This window comes from Pogoniulus pusillus, chromosome 7, assembly GCF_015220805.1.
Source record: "Pogoniulus pusillus isolate bPogPus1 chromosome 7, bPogPus1.pri, whole genome shotgun sequence".
In the NCBI taxonomy this organism is placed as follows: Eukaryota; Metazoa; Chordata; class Aves; order Piciformes; family Lybiidae; genus Pogoniulus; species Pogoniulus pusillus.
The window spans coordinates 42,610,278-42,629,868 of record NC_087270.1 but is presented as its reverse complement, the minus strand read 5'-3'; the positions used below and the strand labels follow the sequence as shown (position 1 = coordinate 42,629,868).

General features: G+C 49.2%; 2 protein-coding genes and 1 long non-coding RNA gene across 6 annotated transcripts in view; 1 reads left to right on the top strand and 2 right to left on the bottom strand.

The window, feature by feature from the left end:
* The window catches only part of LOC135177062 (uncharacterized), a 28,535-nt gene extending 16,895 nt beyond the window's left edge, over nucleotides 1-11,640 (top strand). The window contains exons 2-5 of one of the 4 annotated variants that reach the window (XR_010302894.1): nucleotides 7,047-7,082; nucleotides 8,246-8,408; nucleotides 11,239-11,299; nucleotides 11,514-11,640. This is a non-coding gene — a long non-coding RNA (uncharacterized LOC135177062). Of the gene's footprint in view, nucleotides 1-6,704; nucleotides 7,083-8,245; nucleotides 8,409-11,238; nucleotides 11,300-11,513 lie in introns of those variants that run through there. The other 3 variants (XR_010302893.1, XR_010302895.1, XR_010302892.1) reach the window with 3 other exon arrangements.
* The window catches only part of LOC135177059 (cysteine-rich venom protein kaouthin-2-like), a 216,639-nt gene that overhangs the window by 144,300 nt on the left and 52,748 nt on the right, over nucleotides 1-19,591 (bottom strand). The window lies entirely within an intron of this gene.
* RHAG (Rh associated glycoprotein) lies at nucleotides 2,015-18,005 on the bottom strand. The gene is made up of 10 exons (XM_064146726.1): nucleotides 17,794-18,005; nucleotides 15,084-15,267; nucleotides 13,135-13,285; nucleotides 12,283-12,430; nucleotides 9,976-10,142; nucleotides 8,318-8,455; nucleotides 7,025-7,146; nucleotides 5,991-6,076; nucleotides 4,982-5,055; nucleotides 2,015-2,790 (listed from the first exon to the last, which is right to left on the bottom strand). Exons 1-10 carry the CDS (start codon nucleotides 17,927-17,929, stop codon nucleotides 2,713-2,715), a joined length of 1,284 nt encoding a protein of 427 aa, XP_064002796.1. The 5' UTR covers nucleotides 17,930-18,005; the 3' UTR covers nucleotides 2,015-2,712.

Genomic DNA, 19,591 nt, shown 5'->3' with positions numbered 1-19,591 from the left:
GGAACCTCTGGAGAAACAAACCAGACACATGAAGGACACAGACACATTGAGAAGAAAGTGACATTTAAAGCCCCTGGCAAGAACATAGGATGGCCTAGCACCCTGCCTGGCTGAATTTGAAGTGTCCAGTATTGAGGAATCCACCACAGCCCTGGGGAGATTATTCCAGTGGCTAATTGTTTTAACCACTTAGCCCTCCTCTTTCCCAGGTGACTCTGCCAAAAGGGAGTGTGCATCTGCTTCGTGAAGCCTCTCCCCAGCCTGAACATGCCTACTTCTCTCAGCCTCTCCTCGCGAGGCAGCTCCCAGCCTTTTGACTGCCACTGTGGCCCTCCTCTGGACCCTGTCCGAGATGCTAAGGAGCAGTGAGCGAAACTGCATGGGTTGGACCTCCACCTTTTGGTTTGAAGCACTGAAGATCACTACTGAGGGCACCGCTCTGAGAGAGCTACTGCACTGAGTGGTACTTTCTCAGGGCAACACTTAGGATCAGGGACATGATTGCACAGCTGGAGTAAGATGAATCTAAGGGTCACAGAGCCCTGGCACAGGCTCCCCAGGGTCACAGAGCACTGGCACAGGCTCTGTGCAGTCTCTTTCTCTGGAGACTCTAAAGACTTGCCTGGATGCATTCCTGTGTGACCTGCAATAGATAATATGGTCCTGCTCTGCAGGGGGCCTGGACTAGAAGATCTCCAAAGGTCCCTTCCAACCCCTAACATCCTGTGAGCCCCCAAGTAGGATTTTGAGGGGTGACCTTCAGGCACTGAGGATAAGATCACTACAACCTGTACTCATATGGAGTCTTTCAAGTACTTTCATGACTTGTTTGTAAATTATGCACGAAATACATCTAAAATCTTTGCATGTGCAACATTGACACTATTAAATACCTTCTCAGTTTGCACTAAAACACTTGTGAAAGCTTTGAAAGGATAAAAGATGTCTTCTAGGTAGCAAGGCAGAAAAGAATCAGTTATTTCCCACCTGCAAGGGAGCACAGCTGTACCAGTGTGCCAGCAAGGGTACTGTCATTCGTACGTGGCAATCTGACACACACAGCAGTATACAGTGGCTGGAAGATGTGGGGCAGCCCTTCCTAGTGTCTTGCTGAAGGTCTGGAAGGAAAAGCCATCAGCAGCTTCAACTACCTGTGCTATCTTATAGAACAGGAATTTCCCTCTGAAATCAGGGAAGTAAAACTTCAAGGTGCTAATGTGAAGCCTTCAAAGTTCACCTGCTGTAGCTTGTCCTTCTGAGACATCAGTGGTAGCTTCCTCTGTCTGAATAACATCTACAGGCAGTCTGACCCTTCTGCTAGGTCTTCATCTCCCATCCATTGCCTCTCGACAGACTACACTGTGTAGGTAGGGGCAGATGTGTGCCTCTGTTCCCACCTACTCTCACGCCAGAGTTCCTTCAGATACCTCAGATACTGCCTCAGTTGAGCAGCTGCTGTTACAATTTTTTGGGTGGGGTTGATTTACCTGAATTTTAGTTCCAGTTGTGTTTTTCTTTCTGTTTTCTGTTGTTTTAGGAGGCAGTGACTTCAAAGGCAGTGGCTCACAACACAAATTTCATGGATTCATGGAATGGTTTGGGTTGGAGGGGACTGGTCATGGGCAGGGACACCTCCCACTAGAACAGGTCACTCAAGGCCTCATCCAACCTGGCCTTGAACACCTCCAGGGAGGGAGCAGCCACAGCCTCCCTGGGCAACCTGTGCCAGTGTCTCACCACCCTCACTGTCAAGAATTTCTTCCTGATATCCAATCTAAATCTGCCCCCCTTAAGCTTCAGTCCCCTCCCTGTCACTGTGAGCCCTTGTACCAAGTCCTCTCCCACTGGGCTCTGCCCTGAGTGTTCCACAGGATGAAGATAGCTGCTTTCTGATCAGTTGCTAACAAGTCATTCTTTTCCTTGGTGCTGCCATTTAGTTCAGGCTAGCCTCTGACATTAGCAGTGCTGCTGTCCCCTGAATGATGGATGTAACAAGATCTGTAATGCAATTGCCTTGGTTTTTTCATAGCTCCTACTCAATTCCCTTTGTATGTCCTCGAAACAGTCTAAGCAAATCTGTGCCAACAATACATTTTGTCACCATTTCACTTCTTTTTGGTAAAGAAAGGATCTTGATAGTCATATGGCCACTTGATATACCTCATCAATCACTATATGTGCTGCTTTGCTTTGCCATGGAAATGACTTCAACATTTTTTTGCCTGTCATAAACCAAGCTTCAAAGCACAGCACATTTTCTCCTCCATCCAGCTACAGGGCAACACACTTAAAATTGATCCAGGGTGCTCTGGTGAGAGCTTGTTAGAATCCAAATAAACTTTCAGTCCACTTCTTCTTGATTATATGGCTGAGGGATGTGGCTGTAGCTTGAAAATCTTGCTGTTAATTATGGTGTCCTGTAATAATCTTGAAACAGAAGGGCTGGATCAGGGACTACACTGACAAAAGGTATAGTGCAGAAAACTTTTTAGGGCAGTTTGTAGTGGGTTTATCTGAAGAACAAATACATGGGAAGGATCTGATCCACCTGAGCTTGGCGTAATGGCCAGGTTCTCATGTTACAAAAAGATAGCTACACCTGCAGCCCCTTCTTGAAATCCTAGGTGTGTAGGGGCCCTCAGGTGCTGGGGTTTAGCATTAGAAATGGAGAAGAGCATCAGGAAGATAAATAGCACAGATGATTGTTTTTCTTCACATGGCAGCTTCAAATCTGCTGTGCTCATCGTAGTTGTTGGAATGCACTCCATGTGCTCTCTCATCTTCTGGAACCTGCCGTGACACACAGAGGACAGATCAGCTGGTGAGGTAGAGACTTCTTTTGGCCATAAAAGGGGAGGGGGTGGTATGAATGCACTGAAACTGTCGTTCTGTTTGCATATGTTAGGTATGGATTTATTGACATTGGCCCAGCCTGACCTAAAACACCAGTCCTGCATTCCGAGGGATGAGTTCAGAGCTCTCGTAAGGAGAACTCCCTGAGCAGTGATGTGAGCTATGGGAGTGCAAGACTAATGTCTGAGCTTTTTCATGGAGTTCTAAAGAAAGAAGGTGGCCATCTCTGAGGAAATGCAGCTGATGTTTGTATGCCAAATACCACCAGCCCTTCCCAAAGCTAGTTTAGAATGCAGTGTGTCTGAGCAGTTCTGCTGACACTACAGCACCCTCAGCTCTGCAGCTTTGTGTCACAGAATCATAGGATGCTGGGCTTGGAAGTGACCTCCAGAGATCACCAGGTCCAACACCCCCTCCACCAAAGCAGGATGAGCCAGGGTGGGCCACACAGGAACATGTCCAGGTTGGCTTCAAAGTCTCCAGAGAAGGAGCCTCCACAACCTCTCTGGGCAGCCTCCTCCAGGGCTCTGCCACCCTCACTGTAAAGAAGTTTCTCCTCATGTTGAGATGGAGCTTCCTGTGTTCCAGCTTACATCCATTATTCCTTGTCCTGTTACTGGGTGCCAGTGAAAAGAGCCTGTCCCCTTCCTCTTGACACCCACCTCTCAGATACTTACAGACATTAATAAGTTCCCTTCTCAGCCTTCTCTTCTCCAGACTGAACAAGGGCAGGTCTCTTGGTCTTTCTTCACAGGAGAGAGATTCAAGTTCCTTACTCATCCTCGTATCTCTTTCATGGACCCTCTCCAGTAGCTACCTGTCTTTCTTGAGTTGTGTTGCTATGGCTGGCCAACACAGACTGAATTCTTCAGCCATGCTGTAAAACCTCCCTTTTCCTGACACCTTTTATCACTTGCACAGGGCAGTCTACTTCAGACCTTGCTGACAATCAGTGCTTTGACTTTCTGGAGGTCAAACAGCTCTGCAAGTCATTTGCTGTTATTGAAAGGGTTTCTTTCTTATGGTCATTGAGACACCTGATCACTTAGCTTGAAAATTCCCCTTTGACTGAAGACTTTCTGTCACCAAAACCCAGACTGTGTGCTTCACACTGGAGTTTAACTCACTGAGCTGTCTTCTGAGATGCGTAACACTTTATTTACAGGGAACACAGAATGTGTGTTGCTTCTTGGCTTGCCTTCTGGAGTTTGTGCTGACATAAAGGATAACATCCAGATTGCTGAAATTAAGTCTGTGAAGAGAGCTGCAAAAAACCCTGCAAACAGTACAGGGAGCTTCTTATTTTAGCCAAGAGAGAAGATGTATTTGAACTTCTGCTCTGTGCTTGATTGTAGGCATCTGAGATGTAAGTGGCACTTGGTTGGTCAAATCTAGGTCTCTGAAGTATAGAGCTCTGCTCTTGAGGTAGGCAATGAAAAGTCTTTCTTTATTAGTGGGGAGTACAGGAACATTCAAGGGTTTACTTTAGGAAGAAGTTCTTTCCAGTGAGGGTGGTGAGACACTGGCACAGGTTGCCCAGGGAGGCTGTGGCTGCTCCCTCCCTGGAGGTGTTCAAGGCCAGGTTGGATGAGGCTTTGAGTGACCTGTTCCAGTGGGAGGCTTGTCTTAGTCTGATAACCTCAGTGCTCAGGATGCAGGAGAGCTTCTGCTCAGCCTGAGGAAGACTTGCCCCACAAGTACTGAAGAAGTGCTCTGGGTTTGGTGGGGTGCGGAGCTCCAGACCCCGCGAGAAGAGCAGCAGCAGTTAGCCAAGTGTGCAAGTGTCAGAGTTAGACTGAAAGGAAGCGGAGAGAGATGGAGAGCGCTTCAGAGAGAGGTGGAGAGCGCTTCAGAGAGAGGTGGAGAGCGCTTCAGAGAGAGGTGGAGAGCGCCTCTGGGCTCTCAAGGTCCTGCTGCTTTGTTCAAGGTTGGCCCAGTGTAAATGACATGAATGACTAGTGACCCAGTCCAGGAGAGACCCTGAAGGTGGCTATGCTAAATTGACAGCCTGAGGCAGAATGACGTTTTGGAGAGCTGACTCCTGTGTGCTAACCACAAGCCCCAGGGAAGCAGGACTGTAATGTGCTGTGCACCTTCCAACATACCGAAAGCAGAGGTTGTGTCTTACCTCCCAATACACAGAGTCATCAAAGCAGTTCTGGTCAGATGCTTGTCCTAAGAAGGGCAGTTTCAGAATGGCACCTGGAGGAAAAAACAGCATCAGAGGTTAAAAATTGGACCAAACACCCAAATGTTCCTTAGGTGTACATTGAGGTGTCATCCAAGTTTCTGATGGGTTTCCTGGCCTAGAGAAGTGCCCAATCATCCTGGGGCATCAGGTCACTCATTAAAACCCAATGAACAGGTGGAAGTGCTCACCAAGACACTTTCCATCATCCTGCCAAAGCAGGAGTGTCCAAGCTGGCTGGAGATTGGCAGATGTGACTCACATCGACAAGAAGGCCTGGAGGAGGACCTGGGGAGCTACAGACCTTGTCAGTTTGACCTCAGTGGGAAAGTTATGGAGCAGTCATTGTGGCTGTTGTTGCACACCACATGCTGTGATACCCAGGTGATCAGGGCCCACCCTGCATGGAACCATGGAATGGCCTGGGTCGGAAGGGACCTCCAAAAGCTGTCTAGTCCAACCCCCTCTGCAGTAAGCAGGGGCATCCTCAGCTAGGTCAGGTTGCCCAGAGCCCTGGATGAAGGGCAGGTCCTGCTTCACTAACCTGATTTCTTCCATGACAAGGTGACCAGCTCAGTGGATGAGGGAAAGGCTGTGGCTGTTGTTCACCAGGACTTCAGTAAAGCCCTTGACACTGTCTCCCACAGCACACTCCTAAAGAAACTGGCTGCTCATGTCCCGGATAGGTGGATGGTTTGGGTTAAAAACTGGATAGCTGTGCCCAAAGGCTGGTGGGGCACAAAATCCTCTTGGTGACCAGGCACATTTGGAATGAGCTGCCCAGGGAGGTGGCTGAATCACCAAGCCTGGATGTGTTTAAAAGCTGTTTGGGTGTGGTGCTTGGGGATGTGGTGTCGAGTGCACCTTCTAGAGCAGGGATAGCAGTTGGACTTGGTGATCCTGAGGGGCTTTGCCAACCAGAATGCTTCTGTGATCCTGTGCTACTGACCTGTCAATGCTCCACCAGCCAGCGCCAATCCCACTGAGCTGCCCAGGGCAGCAGCCTGCATGCCAGGAGTGAGGCGAGTGCCGTGCCTGAGAAGGGCAGAAGAACAAGCCATCACAAAGGTAGATACCCTTTTAGGCTGACATTTGCTCTGGCAGTGCTGTGCTTGCACTCTGCTGGACGAGCAGGCTCGTAGGAAGGTAGCCTGCCTTGCTATGCACGAGCCAGGCCCCATGACTTTCACTTTGGTGTAGGCTGCAGGGAAAAGCAAGCTGTGGAAACTTGTTAGGAGTTGTAAGCCTTTAGAGCATGCTCCATTTTGCAGAACAACAACAACAAAGGAACACAACTCCCCCCCAGAAAAACAACCAGACAAGAAACCCAACCCCATACCAAGGCAGTGCAAAAAGCCCCACAATATTTCATCTTTTTGGAGTCTTTTAAGGCAGTGGAAATAGCTCAGGTCACCAATTTTTGGATAGATTGATGTAGATGCTTATGAAGATTTTTATGTTTATGTATTGACAGATGTTTAGGTTCATAGAGTCATAGATTTAGCTCAATTCACCAATCTTTTAGTAGATTGATGCAGATGTTTGTGTAGATTTTAATGTTTCTATATGCATACATTTATACATATAATATTGTCATACATTATCATTATATATATGTTTGTTTATATGTATGTAAGGATACCTATATGTCCACGTGGGGGGGGTGTATATGAAGTTAATGTTGGCATCAGTGTAATTGCAGAATCATTAGCAAGATTCCCTTAGGTTTGCATGGTTCTGTGCTGGCGTTTATGACGTTGCACCTTTAGTGCAGCTTTTCACCGGGACCAGTCTTGGCAGCTGATCAGTGGTAAAGGCAAGGCATCAAGAAAATTCCTTCCTAAACCAGAGCAAAACATCTGCCATAAAATAACAGAAGTGTCTTTATCTGAAGGAATCCCAACCAGGCCCAAGGAAGGTGGAAGATTAGGACAGAATGTCAGAAATGAATCAATTCCTTTCTGTCTTCTCCCTGAAACTCACCTGGATTCCTCTTTTATTGCAGTTACTATGATGCCAGTGATGCCTCCCAGTATTCCAGGTAAGCCATGTAAATTATGAACTCCACAAGTGTCGTGAATGTTCAGCTTGGATTCCAGCAAAGGCTGAAATAAGGAGAAACAATGAAGTTTTTATCGAGTTTGTGGTCTTCTATTATCTCCAGAATGGTGTGGAAAAGAAAGTAGTGCAGAAGTAAGAGACAGTTTAACTTAGTGCATGCAAAGCTTCCCTTCGCTGTGAAGCTGGTTTTGTGGAATACCTGAAAGGGGCCTGCAAGAAAGCTGGGAAGTGACTTTTTCAAGGGCTTGTAAGTGGTAGGATGAGAGGGGATGGAGTGAAGCTGGAGGGCAGATTTAGCATGGAGATTAGAAATTCTTTGCAGTGAGGCTGGTGAGACACTGGCACAGGCTGCACAGGGAGGTGGTGGATGTCCCCTCCCTGTAGGTGTTCAAAGCCAGGTTGGATGAGGCCTTGAGCAAGCTGGGCTGGTGGAAGGTGTCTCTGCTTGCAGCAGAGAGGTGGAACTAGATGATCTCTAAGGTCCCTTCCAGCTCAAACCATCCTGTGGATCTGTACAACCTGTCTGTGCGTGGATAATGGCACAGAAGATCAAGCTGCCATGATAAATAAGATGGTACAAAGCACAGGGCAGGCCCCTGCTGTTTGTAATCAGGGCAGCCACTGCAGCAAAGGTCAAAAGAGGTGGCAGAGACATGCCTGGTCTGAGTCTGCTATAAGACACTGTCTTCCAGAATGTGCCTCCTTCAGAAAATGCCACTTTAAACAGCTTTATTCGGAGTGTTCTCCCCACACCCCTACATTTCACACATGAAACAATCCCAAGTTACACTTAAAGTATTTTAGGATGGGGCTCTGGGCGGCCTGATCTACTTGGAGGTGTCCCTGCTGGCTGCAGGGAGGATGGACAAGATAACCCTTGAGGGTCTCTTCCAACCAGGTGCAATCTGTGAACCTGGATTCCAGATCTATTCAGCCTTCTAAAATGAAATTTTCCTGGAACATGAGTTTGGAGCAAAATTCTGGCAGCTCCCTGAGCCAAAGTCCCAACTTGAGTGAGCTCTAGTGCATTTGTGATCCTGCTGTTGTGCACTCATACTTAATCCACGCTGATTTAAAATGTAATTTACAAGTAGTTTACTCTCTGTAGTGTTCCAGCCAGTTTCTAAACTCCATTTCTCGCAGCCTAAGGGAACTCCAGCAAAGCAAATGAAGCGATAAAGTCAGCGAGAGCAGAACCGGGCGCTCGGTACTCACAGTCAGGAAGTGGAATCCCAGGACAGAGATGATTCCAGCAATGCTCCCGATGCACATGGCACCAAAAGGGTTGATTGAAAGGTCAGCACAGGTACCCACTGCTACTCCTCCTGCCAGGGTGGCATTTTGAATGAGAACCTGCAAGGAATATGAAGGGGTGGAGATGATTACCATAGAAGAGAGGCTTGGTTTAGGGCTGAGTTTCTTAGAAGGCTTTCTTACATACAGAAATTTTTCTTCAGATGGGATTCCTCCAATGAAGAATGAACAGAACTTTAAAACAGGACTCCCTAAGTGCTTTGGGATACATTTTAGTGGTCATGGTAGGACTTGGTGAGCTTAAAGGTCTTTTCCAACCTGATTGATCCTACAGTTGATGTATTCGGTCTGTATTCAGGATGCTGCTCAAAGCTACTCTCAGCCAATTTAACTGAGGCCATTTTAATGATTAAGTCTAACTTTTGAAAAGTCATTGAAACTCATCTGACCTCTGGAGAAGACAGGCTGAGCTGGTGAGAGCTGCCTTGGACAGCTGCAGCAGACTCTGCTTGCTCACTGAGCAGTGCCTGCCCACGCTGGGCTTTGATATGCACTGCAACTGTGGGGAAGAAGTGAGTGAAAAGATGGGGCTGGATTTTAGGCTAAGAAGATGAAAGGTTGGCAGCTGGCACCCTAACCTAGTCTAGCTTTGTCAGTTGTGCAGCTGCACTCTGAGGTGCTGTGGAATGGGTTGCTACCTTGAGACCCATTTTGGTTATTGCAGAGTGGTAACTAGAATAGGAGTTTTGGGGGATAATATCCAGAAGTCCACCTGGGGGGCATCAGGAAAAGTGTGGCCAGCAGGGAGGTTCTTCTCCCCCTCAACTCTGCTCTACTGAGACCACACCTGGAATGCTGTGTCTAATTTTGGGCTCCCCAGTTCAAGAGACAGAGACCTGCTGGAGACAGTCCAGTGCAGAGCCACGAGGCTGACTGGGGGACCTGAGCATCTCCCCTGTGGAGAGAGACTGAGAGCCCTGGGGCTGTTCAGTCTGGAGAGGAGAAGGCTGAGAGGAGATCTGATCCATGTGTGCAAATATCTGAGGGGTGGGGGTCAAGGGGCTGGGGCCAAGCTCTTTCTGGTGGTCAGCAGCAGTAAGACAAGGAGCAGCAGCTGCAAACTGAAACAGAGAAGGTTTCAGCTCAACATGAGGAGAAACTTCTTCACAGTGAGGGTGGCAGAGGCCTGGAGCAGGCTGCCCAGAGAGATTGTGGAGTCTCCTTCTCTGGAGACTTTCCAAACCTGCCTGGATGCCTTTCTGTGAGAACTACCCTGGGTGCTGCTGCCTTGGCAGGGGGTTGGACTCTATGATCTCTGGAGGTCCTTTCCAACCTCTAAGGTTCTGTGATTCTGCTTGTTGGACTAGACTCTGTGGTCTGTCAGAACAAGGGGGCAGGACTGTCACTGTAATTTTTGCTCCCCAGGTGCAATAATCAACACATACCTAAAGCAGGGCAGGTCGCCTCAGGGCTTAGACCTTTTGGAAGCACAGTAGCTCTAATGTTGCACACCTTGTGAGCAAAGGCTCCAGAGAGCTCATGGAGGTTGGGGATCTGCCTAATAATCCTTAATGGAGAGGAGTGACCCAAGTGAACAGAGGTTGCAGTGCGATTCTTACCATATTGAATTTGCCTCTTTGGTCCACCAGGCTGGAGAGGGCAAACGTTACAACAGCGCATGCAGCCAAGGAGTAGTAAGTGTTGATAACTGCTTTACTCTGGTCAAAGGGTGATGCTGCAATGGCAGAGTTAAAACTGGGCCAGAAGAGCCAAAGGAACAGAGTACCTGGATGAATATAAATCAAACCAAGAGACTGTTCAGTTGCTGGGGTAGCTCAGTGTGCAAGATCCGACCCAGCAGCACTAGCTACAAGAAATGAAGAACATGATCAATAAAAACAAGGAAGAGCCAAAGTTCTGAAAAGAGTAATAGACTATACAGGAGCTTTTTGGCACTGGCAGCTGGGATTCTGCCACATGGCCTTTGTCAAATCTTCCTGCAGGGCTTTAACACACTGTGACCACTTCTCATGCCCCACGTGCTGCCAGGGCATATCGCTGCTGTGAAAGCCCCACTGGAATGGGATGCAGTAGCAAGAGAGTTCACAAGCAAATCCTAAAGCACCTGCTGGTACAAAGGACAGTTCTAGAAGGTAAACTGAGCTATGAATAGATCTGATAGGCAAAAGCATGGTTTCAAATATTCATCAGTGAACCAGGCACAGCTCAATATTGTAGGATCATAGAATCAGTCAGAGATGGAAGGGACCACAAGGATCATTCAGTTCCAAACCCTCTGCCATGGCCAGTGACACCTCCCACTGGAACAGATTGCTCAAGGCCTCATCCAGCCTGGCCTTGAACACCTCCAGGGAGGGACCTGCCACAGCCTCCCTGGGCAACCTGTGCCAGTGTCTCACCACCCTCATTACAAACAACTTCTGCTTAAAATCCACTTTCAATCTCCCCTCTGACACTTCAAACCCATTCCCCCTTGTCCTGTCATTCCCAGACCTTGTCAATAGTCCCTCCCCAGCCTTCCTGCAGCCCCCTTCAGATCCTGCAAGGCCACTCCAAGGTCTCCTGGAAGCCTTCTCCTCTCCAGCCTGCAGAGCCCCAACTCTCTCAGCCTGGTCTCAGAGCAGAGCTGCTGCAGCCCTCTCAGCACCTTGGTGGCCTCCTCTGCACTGGCTCCAACACTTCCATGTGCTGCTTGTGCTGGGGGCTCCAGAATTGCACACAGGACTGCAGGTGGGGTGTGAGGAGAGCAGAGGCAAGGGGCAGAATCCCCTCCCTTGCCCTGCTGCCCACACTGCTCTGGCTGCAGCCCAGCACAGGGTTGTGTCTGGCTGCATGTTATACTGAAATATTTTTCATTACAGCCAATTTCTATGGAAGTGCTGCTTGGGACAGGAGATTTACCACAGAGGAGTCACCACTAAGGTACAATGGAAAGGGATCTTTAAACTACTCTTTTCTCTTTTGCTGAACTATGAAGAAACCTATGAAATGTGTCAGTGCAAAGTGTGCATGCACCAGACATGGGAGGTCTCCTGGAAGCATGAGTGTGCTAGTTTGAAGCAAGCTGGGATGTTTTGGTAAAAGAACTAGATAATGGGCAGTGAAATGAAAACAATTGTGTCTCCTTCTCTCACAGTCATGCTGAGAACTCTGGGAAGAAGAAGTAAACATTCTCCATTTTGTCTCTCATTCTGCCTTTGCCTTCAGACCTGGTCACATCTCATTAACCTTGCTGCCACTAACCCTGCTCCCTAACCTCTTGGCTGCACCTCTTTTCTTCCTGAGAACTGGGGTAAGGTTGAGAGGGCCGGGGGGAGGTGTTGGGGTGGTTTGAGAGCCCCTCCTGGGGACTCAGGTTTCTGGGAGGGGAGTTGTGCTTTTGTATTGTTTATCCTTTGTATATTTCTGTATATAACTGTATATATTGTAAATAGCTGCCTGTATATTTGCTGCTGTAAATAAATAGCTTCATTTATATTCCCAGAGGCCGTCTGAGCTAGCTGGGGCAAATCCAAAAGTGTGGGGGGGCAGGTAAGAGCCCAAACCATCACAATGAGGCACAGGACTTTCCATGGAAACGCGAGGAGGAATTTTTCCTGTGAGGGTGACAGAACACTGGAATAGGCTGCCCAGGGGGGCTGTGGGTTCTCCCTTTCTGGATATGTTCAACCCCACCTGAATGGGCTCCTGTGTGATCTGGTATAGGTGAGAACTGGTAGGCTTGGACTGGATGAGCTTTCCAAGTGCCTTCCAGCCCCTGACATCCTTTGCAAGGTTCTGTGGAGAAGGAATGTGCCTCTAGGAGCGTGGGAGGAAAATGGGTTGCAGTGTAGCAATAGCAATCATTGAAACAGAGGGAGGAGTGGGGGTGTGCTGCTGGGCAGCCCTTGCTGTGCTGCCCTTACCAATCATGGCAAAGAGGTCAGAATGGTAGGTAGACTCTGCATTCTCATGGCTGTTTTTCAGACCAGGGCGGTACAAGACGAGGGTTGCAGCCAAGCCAAAGTAAGCTCCGAAGGCGTGGATAGTCATTGAGGCTCCAACGTCTGTGGCCTGTAAGAAGAGCCCAAAACAGTGCCGCAGATTTTATACAGCATGAAGAGGAGAGTTTGGTGACGTCCTCATGGCTTTAATGCTCTAATTTCTGTAGCAGGAATGACAATCTACATCAGACAAACTGGGAGCATTGCAGAGTGAAAGCATTTCATAGGGTGTCAGAGGTTGGAAGGGACCCAAAGAGCTCATCCAGTCCAACACCCCTGCCACAACAGGACCACACAATCTAGCTCAGGGCACACAGCAACACATCCAGACAGGCCTGGAAAGGCTCCAGAGAAGGAAACTCCACAACCTCTCTGGGCAGCCTGTGCCAGGGCTCTGGGACCCTTACAGGGAAGAAGTTCCCCCTTGTGCTGAGCTGGAACCTCCTGTGCTGCAGCTTCCATCCACTGCTGATTGTCCTATCCCAGGGAGCAGTGAGCAGAGCCTGCCCCCCCCCCTCCTGACCCCCAGCCCTCAGATAGTTATAACCATTGATTAAATCCCCTCTCAGTCTTCTGCAGACTAAGCATCTCCAGGTCCCTGAGCCTCTCCTCACCAGGCAGTGCTCCAGTCCCCTCATCATCCTCGTAGCTCTCCCTTGGACTCTCTCCATCAGATTCCTGTCCCTCTTCAACTGGGGAGCCCAAAACTGAAGGCAGTGCTCAAGATGTTTTGTTATAAAGACAACCCAAAACCCTACTGCTAAAAGGTCATACCTGAAATATCTCTGCCACTAGATGTTCGTTGCATGCAAAGATTGTAATCTCCAGAATGGTGAGGATCAGCATCTGAACAGGACTTGTTTTCCCCAGGAGAGCTCCAAAGGAAATCAGGGCAGTTGCTGTGCTGAAGTCTGCATTGATCATGCTGAAGTTCAGAAAACAAGCACGGAACAAAACAAAGGCAGCACAAGAAAACCACAAGATTAGTTTAAGGAGGTCTGAAATGAGGCTGTAATATCAGCTCTGTTACATGAAAACTGGGAGCTGTAACTCTTCAGAGATACCCCTGGAAAGGTCATCTTCGTGGGCAAAAACTCATCATTCCCAGGTGGGTTTGGTACTGAGGACAGCGTGTGGGAAGGTTCCCTCTCGCTTCAACCCTACCTGTGCTGAGTGAGAACTTAGGGGCAAACGTCAGATGTGTGCTGGGGGTGCGCAGGAAAATCTCCAGCTCTGGCTGCCACCTCAAGGCCAGCACTGACAGGGACTGTTTAGCTTTGGTCAGAGGGTCACTCCAAAAGCTTTGTGTCACTGTGTGTGCCAAGGTGGCACTGGCAGTCAGGAAGGGTCAGCATGAAGAGGCTGTGGGCAATGGCCATGATAAATGGAAACACAAAGTGCAGCGCAGGGCAGAGGGGCACTAAGTTATGGGTGCCTCCACAAACGCCAGTCTGTAAGCACCAAGCAATTGCTGCTGCTTGCCCCTCGCTAGCATTTGGGTGCTACAGTTTCAACATTGTCTGCAGGTTATCTCAGGAAGCAAAACCTCAGGAGTGGAAAACACTCCGAGACCTTGCCAGAAGCAGGACGCGTGAAGAGAAAGGGGATTAAAGGTGCAGAGAGACCTTGACCATGAGGTCTTTCACAGGATCACAGAATGGTCTGGGTTAGAAGGCACCTCCAAAGGTCATTTGGTCCAACCTCCCTGCAGTCAGCAGGGACATCCTTAACTGGATCTAGCCTCACCTTGCATAAATCCAGGGATGGGACCTCAGTCACCTCCCTGGGTAACTTGCTGCCATGTCCTTTCATTCTATGACTGGGGCTCAACACCCACAGTCCTACAGTGCTCCTGCCAATCATTCTTTGGTGGAGCCAGTCCAGAGGAGGCCACAAAGATGATCAGGCAGCTGGAGAACCTCTCCTGTGAGCACAGGCTGAGAGAGTTGGGGCTCCGCAGCCTGGAGAAGAGAAGGCTTCCAGGAGACCTTGGAGTGGCCTTGCAAGATCTGAAGGGGGCTGCAAAAGGGGAGGGACTGCTGACAAGGTCTGGGAATGACAGGAGGAGGAGGAATGGGTTTGAAGTGGCAGAGGGGAGATTGAAAGTGGGTGTTAGGAAGAAGTTGTTTGCAGTGAGGGTGGTGAGACACTGGCACAGGTTGCCCAGGGAGGCTGTGGCTGCTCCCTCTCTGGAGGTGTTCAAGGCCAGGCTGGATGAGGCCTTGAGCAACCTGTTCCAGTGGGAGGTGTCCCTGGCTGTGGCAGGGGTTTGGAGCTGGATGATAATTGAGGTCCCTTCCAACCTAAACCATTCTATCATTCTGTAAGTAGGAGAAAGCCTCGTGAGTGGATACACACTGTTCCAGACTTTCTTTTGTGACCTCATATGCCATGGAAGGACAAAGCCTTTCATTTCTGTTGGATGTTGGAGGTGTTGTGCTAGTGCTGGGAGCCTCCCAGCTTCTGCTGTTCTAGAGAGTCAAAGAAGTCTTCCTGCCACAACCTGTGCCCTACAGTAGCGCAGCACCTCAGATTTCACCTCTCTCCTTGGTTCCCTTGGCACGGTGAACCAGGCATTGCCCCTTTAAAAAGGAAGGGCTGATGAGTGACTGCAAGGCTCAGCCAAACTTCAGCACAGGTCTCACTGCACAGGTGTTGTAGCTTATGGCTTCTCCTGACATCTCAAGGCATAGAAATGTCAGCCCTGTTAAGGTCCCATGTACCTGATAATATTGACACGAATCTTCCCGCTCTCCATGTGCCAAAATCCTTGCATCAGGGTTCCCCACTGGAGGCCAAAGGCAGCAATGAGCATGTTGATACCAACACTACTGAATCCATATTTTTTCAGAAAGGTCATCAGGAAACCAAATCCAACGAATATCATGACGTGGACATCCTGAAAAACTGAAAGGAGAGCAGGTGTGTGTGGGTTAACAGAGGAGTCCCAAACTGGTGTCATCAATCTGATCCATCCTCCCCCACCTCATCACCAGTCTAAAGTTAAAGATTGAGTGTCTGTGAAATCCAAGCCCCAGTTATCAATATTCCTTGCTATAGCATGATGGAAAGAGCACCAGATTGCTATGGTAGCAAGTTTAGTCCATCTGGAACTTTGACTCTGCGTGGAACCACCTGGAATAGCGCAGCTTCTCTGGTTAGTAGGGACCTTAGCATAGAGCAGCTGTTGTCATTTTGGCTTTGCTGCCTCTTGCACACAAATGTACAGGGAAAGCCTCAGCCGTGGACCTTGCTGGTGTGGTAGCTGGCTTGCAGTGACACTTCTAGTGGCCCGCTGAAAGCGCTCCTCGTCCTGCTGTGTGCACTGTGACGTTCAGCCAGAAGAGGGCTCAGAAGCACCATCGACTACCGGAGAGCCTTCATAAACTCTTCTGTTCCCACTCTCACTCTCCGGAACCATAGAATGCTTTCAGCAGGAAGCCACCTTCAAGAGCATCTGCTTTCAGCGCCCCCCACCCGGCTATGAGCAGGGACACCTTCCACTCGGCCAGGTTGCTCGAACCTCCATCCAGCCTGACTTGCAGCTCTTTCAGGGATGGTGCATCCGTGGCCTCCCTGGGCGACCAGCTACAGCATCTCACCACCCTCACAGTGAATAATTGCTTCCTGACATCTGCTCTCCTTCAGTTTGAAACCCTTACCCCTTGTCCTGTCACTGCACCCCCTGGTAAAGCGTCCCTCCCTTTCTTTCCTGTAGGCCCCTTCTAGGTACTGGTTTTGTTCCACTTCTTTACTGTGTGGAAGAGTCAGCATTTCTTAGTTCAGCATCTCAAGGCCATTCTTAGGTCAGCCTCTGGAAGTCCAACATCACACCTGCCGTGTTTGCTTGGCTCATATCTGCACTGCCAAACAGTGGCCAAAGATGAATGCCACAGGCTGACTCACATCTGTACTGCCACAGGCTGCATGCTCTTCTCCTCCAGAACACTCCTCCCATCTGCACTGCTTACTGAGAGTAGTCCCTATGCTATGCACCCAGAGGTGTTCCAGGCCAGGTTGAACAAGGCCTTGAGCAACCTAATCTAGCAGAAGGTGTCCCTGCCCATGGCAGAGGGGTTGGAAGCAGATGATCTCTAAGGTCCCTTCCAACCCAAACCATTTTATGATTCTAAGAGTCTATGAACTATCACCTGCTGGGTGGCAGTGGACCAAGAGTCATTCACAATGTGCTGTCTAGATAAAGCCAGCTAATTCAGGCACTGGGATAGCCCAACAACATTAACGTGGCCAAGCTGTCTCTCAGAAGGAGAGTGGGCTCTGGCACAGCCTAGGTTCCTGCCTTGGGGATACCACTGCGTCTCAGTGGAGTTCACCCAAATGTGGGTAATTTGCCCCTGATTTTCACCAGCTGACTTGTCTCTGGGGCAGAATAATGCTGTGCATTCACTGCTCCCTCAGCTGGGCTATGCTCTGTGTGAAAATGCAAACCACAAGACCAGCAGGGAGCAAAGTGACCCTGAGATCACATTCCCCGTAATGGTCACTGAAAGGCCAGTTGGATTGAGACAAAAGGAGGGATACATTCAAAATCACATGGGCACTGCACACAGGCAAGGAGCTCTGCGTCGTTATGAACATCATCAAGAGACTGCAAGCAGGACCACAAGTCGTTAAAATGTCAACGCCAAGAACATGAACAACAAACCTTGGTTACTGCCAGCAAGATGCAGGCTGCTCAGCCACGGACCTATTCTTCAAGTTTTTTACAGCAGTCTGATCTTTGTGTGGGGAGGAGCATGGGAAAAGTCACCAACTGCTTCTCAAGCCAAAAACTTTCACCCTGACCTTCATCAAGCATTTGCAAAAGAACAAATCAGCAACAAGCCGACAGAAGCATGGGCAGGCTGAACCGCCGCTGTCTGCAGCTGAGCCGCTGCTCTGCAAGCCGGGAGGGGGCTCTCCGCCGTGTCACAGCAGCCTCGCCCGGCAGGCAGTCCAGCTGCTGCAGGCATGCTTCGTAGCAGCGATGGAAGCTTGCCGAGAGCACGCTCTGGGAGCTGCAGGACGGCAATGAAAAGCTCTGCTTGCTTTCGCTCTTTGCTGCAGCAAGCGGGGCGGAGGGCACGGCGCGGAGCACTGCCACCCAGCGCGGGGCAGTGCTACAGCTGCTCAAAGCGACTCAGGCTGCTCGAGTGTCAACCTGTTAAGGCGCACACTGGAACTGCTCCCAGGACTGTTCTCTCCCAGAAAAGCTCGCTTCTCAGAAGTTAGCTACCGTTAGAATTTTGCCTGTGCTTGACTTGACTTTGTCTTTGAAGCCGGATGCTTCCGCACCTCAGAAACAGGTTTGGGCTTTTATAGCCCCAGAGCACGCATTTCTTTCTAGCTACGTTGGTAGGTCTCATCAATTAGTCAGAAATCTCACTTAGGACTAAAGAAAGTCTATCTTCTGTAAATCTTAGCAATACTTACTTGGGTATAAAGTTTGAGAGACAGCAAAGTTGCCATATTCCACAAATATCCCAAACAACACAATGATGATCACTTGCAGGAGAAGAGCCAGGAAGCAGAACTTGAACCTCATGTTGGTGTCGTGGGCTGAAGGCATGGCAGGGGAGCAGGAGGCTGGGAGAGGCTGATAAAGGCTGCTTGCCTTCAGAGGAGCTGCCTAGCTCAGTGATATGGCAAGGGAAAAGGCAAAACAGAAGAAACAGCAAGACAGGCGAGCCAGGCGGCACACCCACCATGGGAGGGAGACGCTGTGGGTCAGCAGAGCAGTTGCTGTTTCCCAGGCTATTTCTGTGCACAAAGTGCTGGCTTCCAGAGTCCTCCCTTTTGTGATACACACTAACTCATTGTAGACACAGACCTGCTGTGTCTTGCTGTACTTCAGAAAGGAAATAGCCTAAAGGACAATCTCACAGAGCCTGGTTTGCTGCACACGGTGAGGAGCTCAGCAACAGTCAATTGAGTACCCTGCAGCCAAGAATTCCTTCCAGTTGTACCTTTGCTTTTAAAAGGCAAAGAAGTTTTCTTATATGGAACATGGATAATCACAGCACCATGCAGGCTGGCAAAGCCCCTCAGGAGCACCAAGTCCAACCTAGAACCCTACTCTACAAGATTTACCTTAAACCACAGCCCTAAGCACCACATCCAAACCACCCTTAAACACATCCAGGGTGGGCGACTGCACCACCTCCCTGGGCAGATAATTTCCTCTCTCTTCATATAGGATATGCTAAGAAAAGAGAGTCTCCTTCATCATGCTGAAGTATTTGTGCTTTAGAATCACAGAATCATAGAATCAAGAGACCTTCAAGCTCATCCAGCCCAACCTAGCAGTCAGCCCTGGCCAATCAACCAGACCATGGCACTAAGTGCCCCATCCAGGCTTGGCTTCAACACCTGCAGGCACAGCAACTCCACCACCTCCCTGGGCAGCCCATTCCAATGCCAATCACTCTCTCTGACAACAACTTCCTCCTAGCATCCAGCCTAGACCTCCTCTGGCACAGCTTGAGGCTGTGTCCCCTTCTTCTGTTGCCTGGTGCCTGGCAGAAGAGCTCAACCCCACCTGGCTACAGCCTCCCTGCAGGTGCTTTTTGAATTTCCCTGTGAATGAGGTACTCAGAGCAAAAGTTCTCATTGTGAGCTCAATTAAAAAGGACATAATTCTCTGTTTTTCCTAAGAAAAGGTCCCATTCCTATCTGTTAAAGAGAAAGATGTAGATTATTTAGAACAGGGGAAAAAACTCTTGCTTTTTGCATTTCCCTTAGCTCAGGAGGTGGAAATAGGTGAATCTCTTCCATGGGTTTTCTAAAGCTCGGTGTCTAAACTTCCTCATGGATCAAAAGGCAAAGTAAGCTTCGTTTAGATGTCTGTGGGATGATCACTTGTTCTGGAGATTCGCAGTGCTTGCCAAAATTTGCCTTGTCTCTTTAAAATTCTTTACTTTGAGGGTGGCAGAACACTGGAATGGGCTGCTCAGGGAGGTTCTGGAGTCTCCTCCCCAGGAGAAATGCAGAATTTTCCTGGACATGATCCTGTGTCTCCTACTTTAGCAGGGGTGTTGTTGGATTAGATGATCTCTGGAGGTCCCTTCCAACCCCTGCTGTTCTGTGACTGTGGGTAAAACACTTTATTGATGTGACTGAGCAGCTTGGCCTCTGTTAATCCAGTATTGAGAAGACAGGGCACAACTGGTGTTGCAGAGGAGAAATAAAGTGCCTGAAGCAGAAGCTTTTGGTTGAGGTGTGTCCCAAAGTC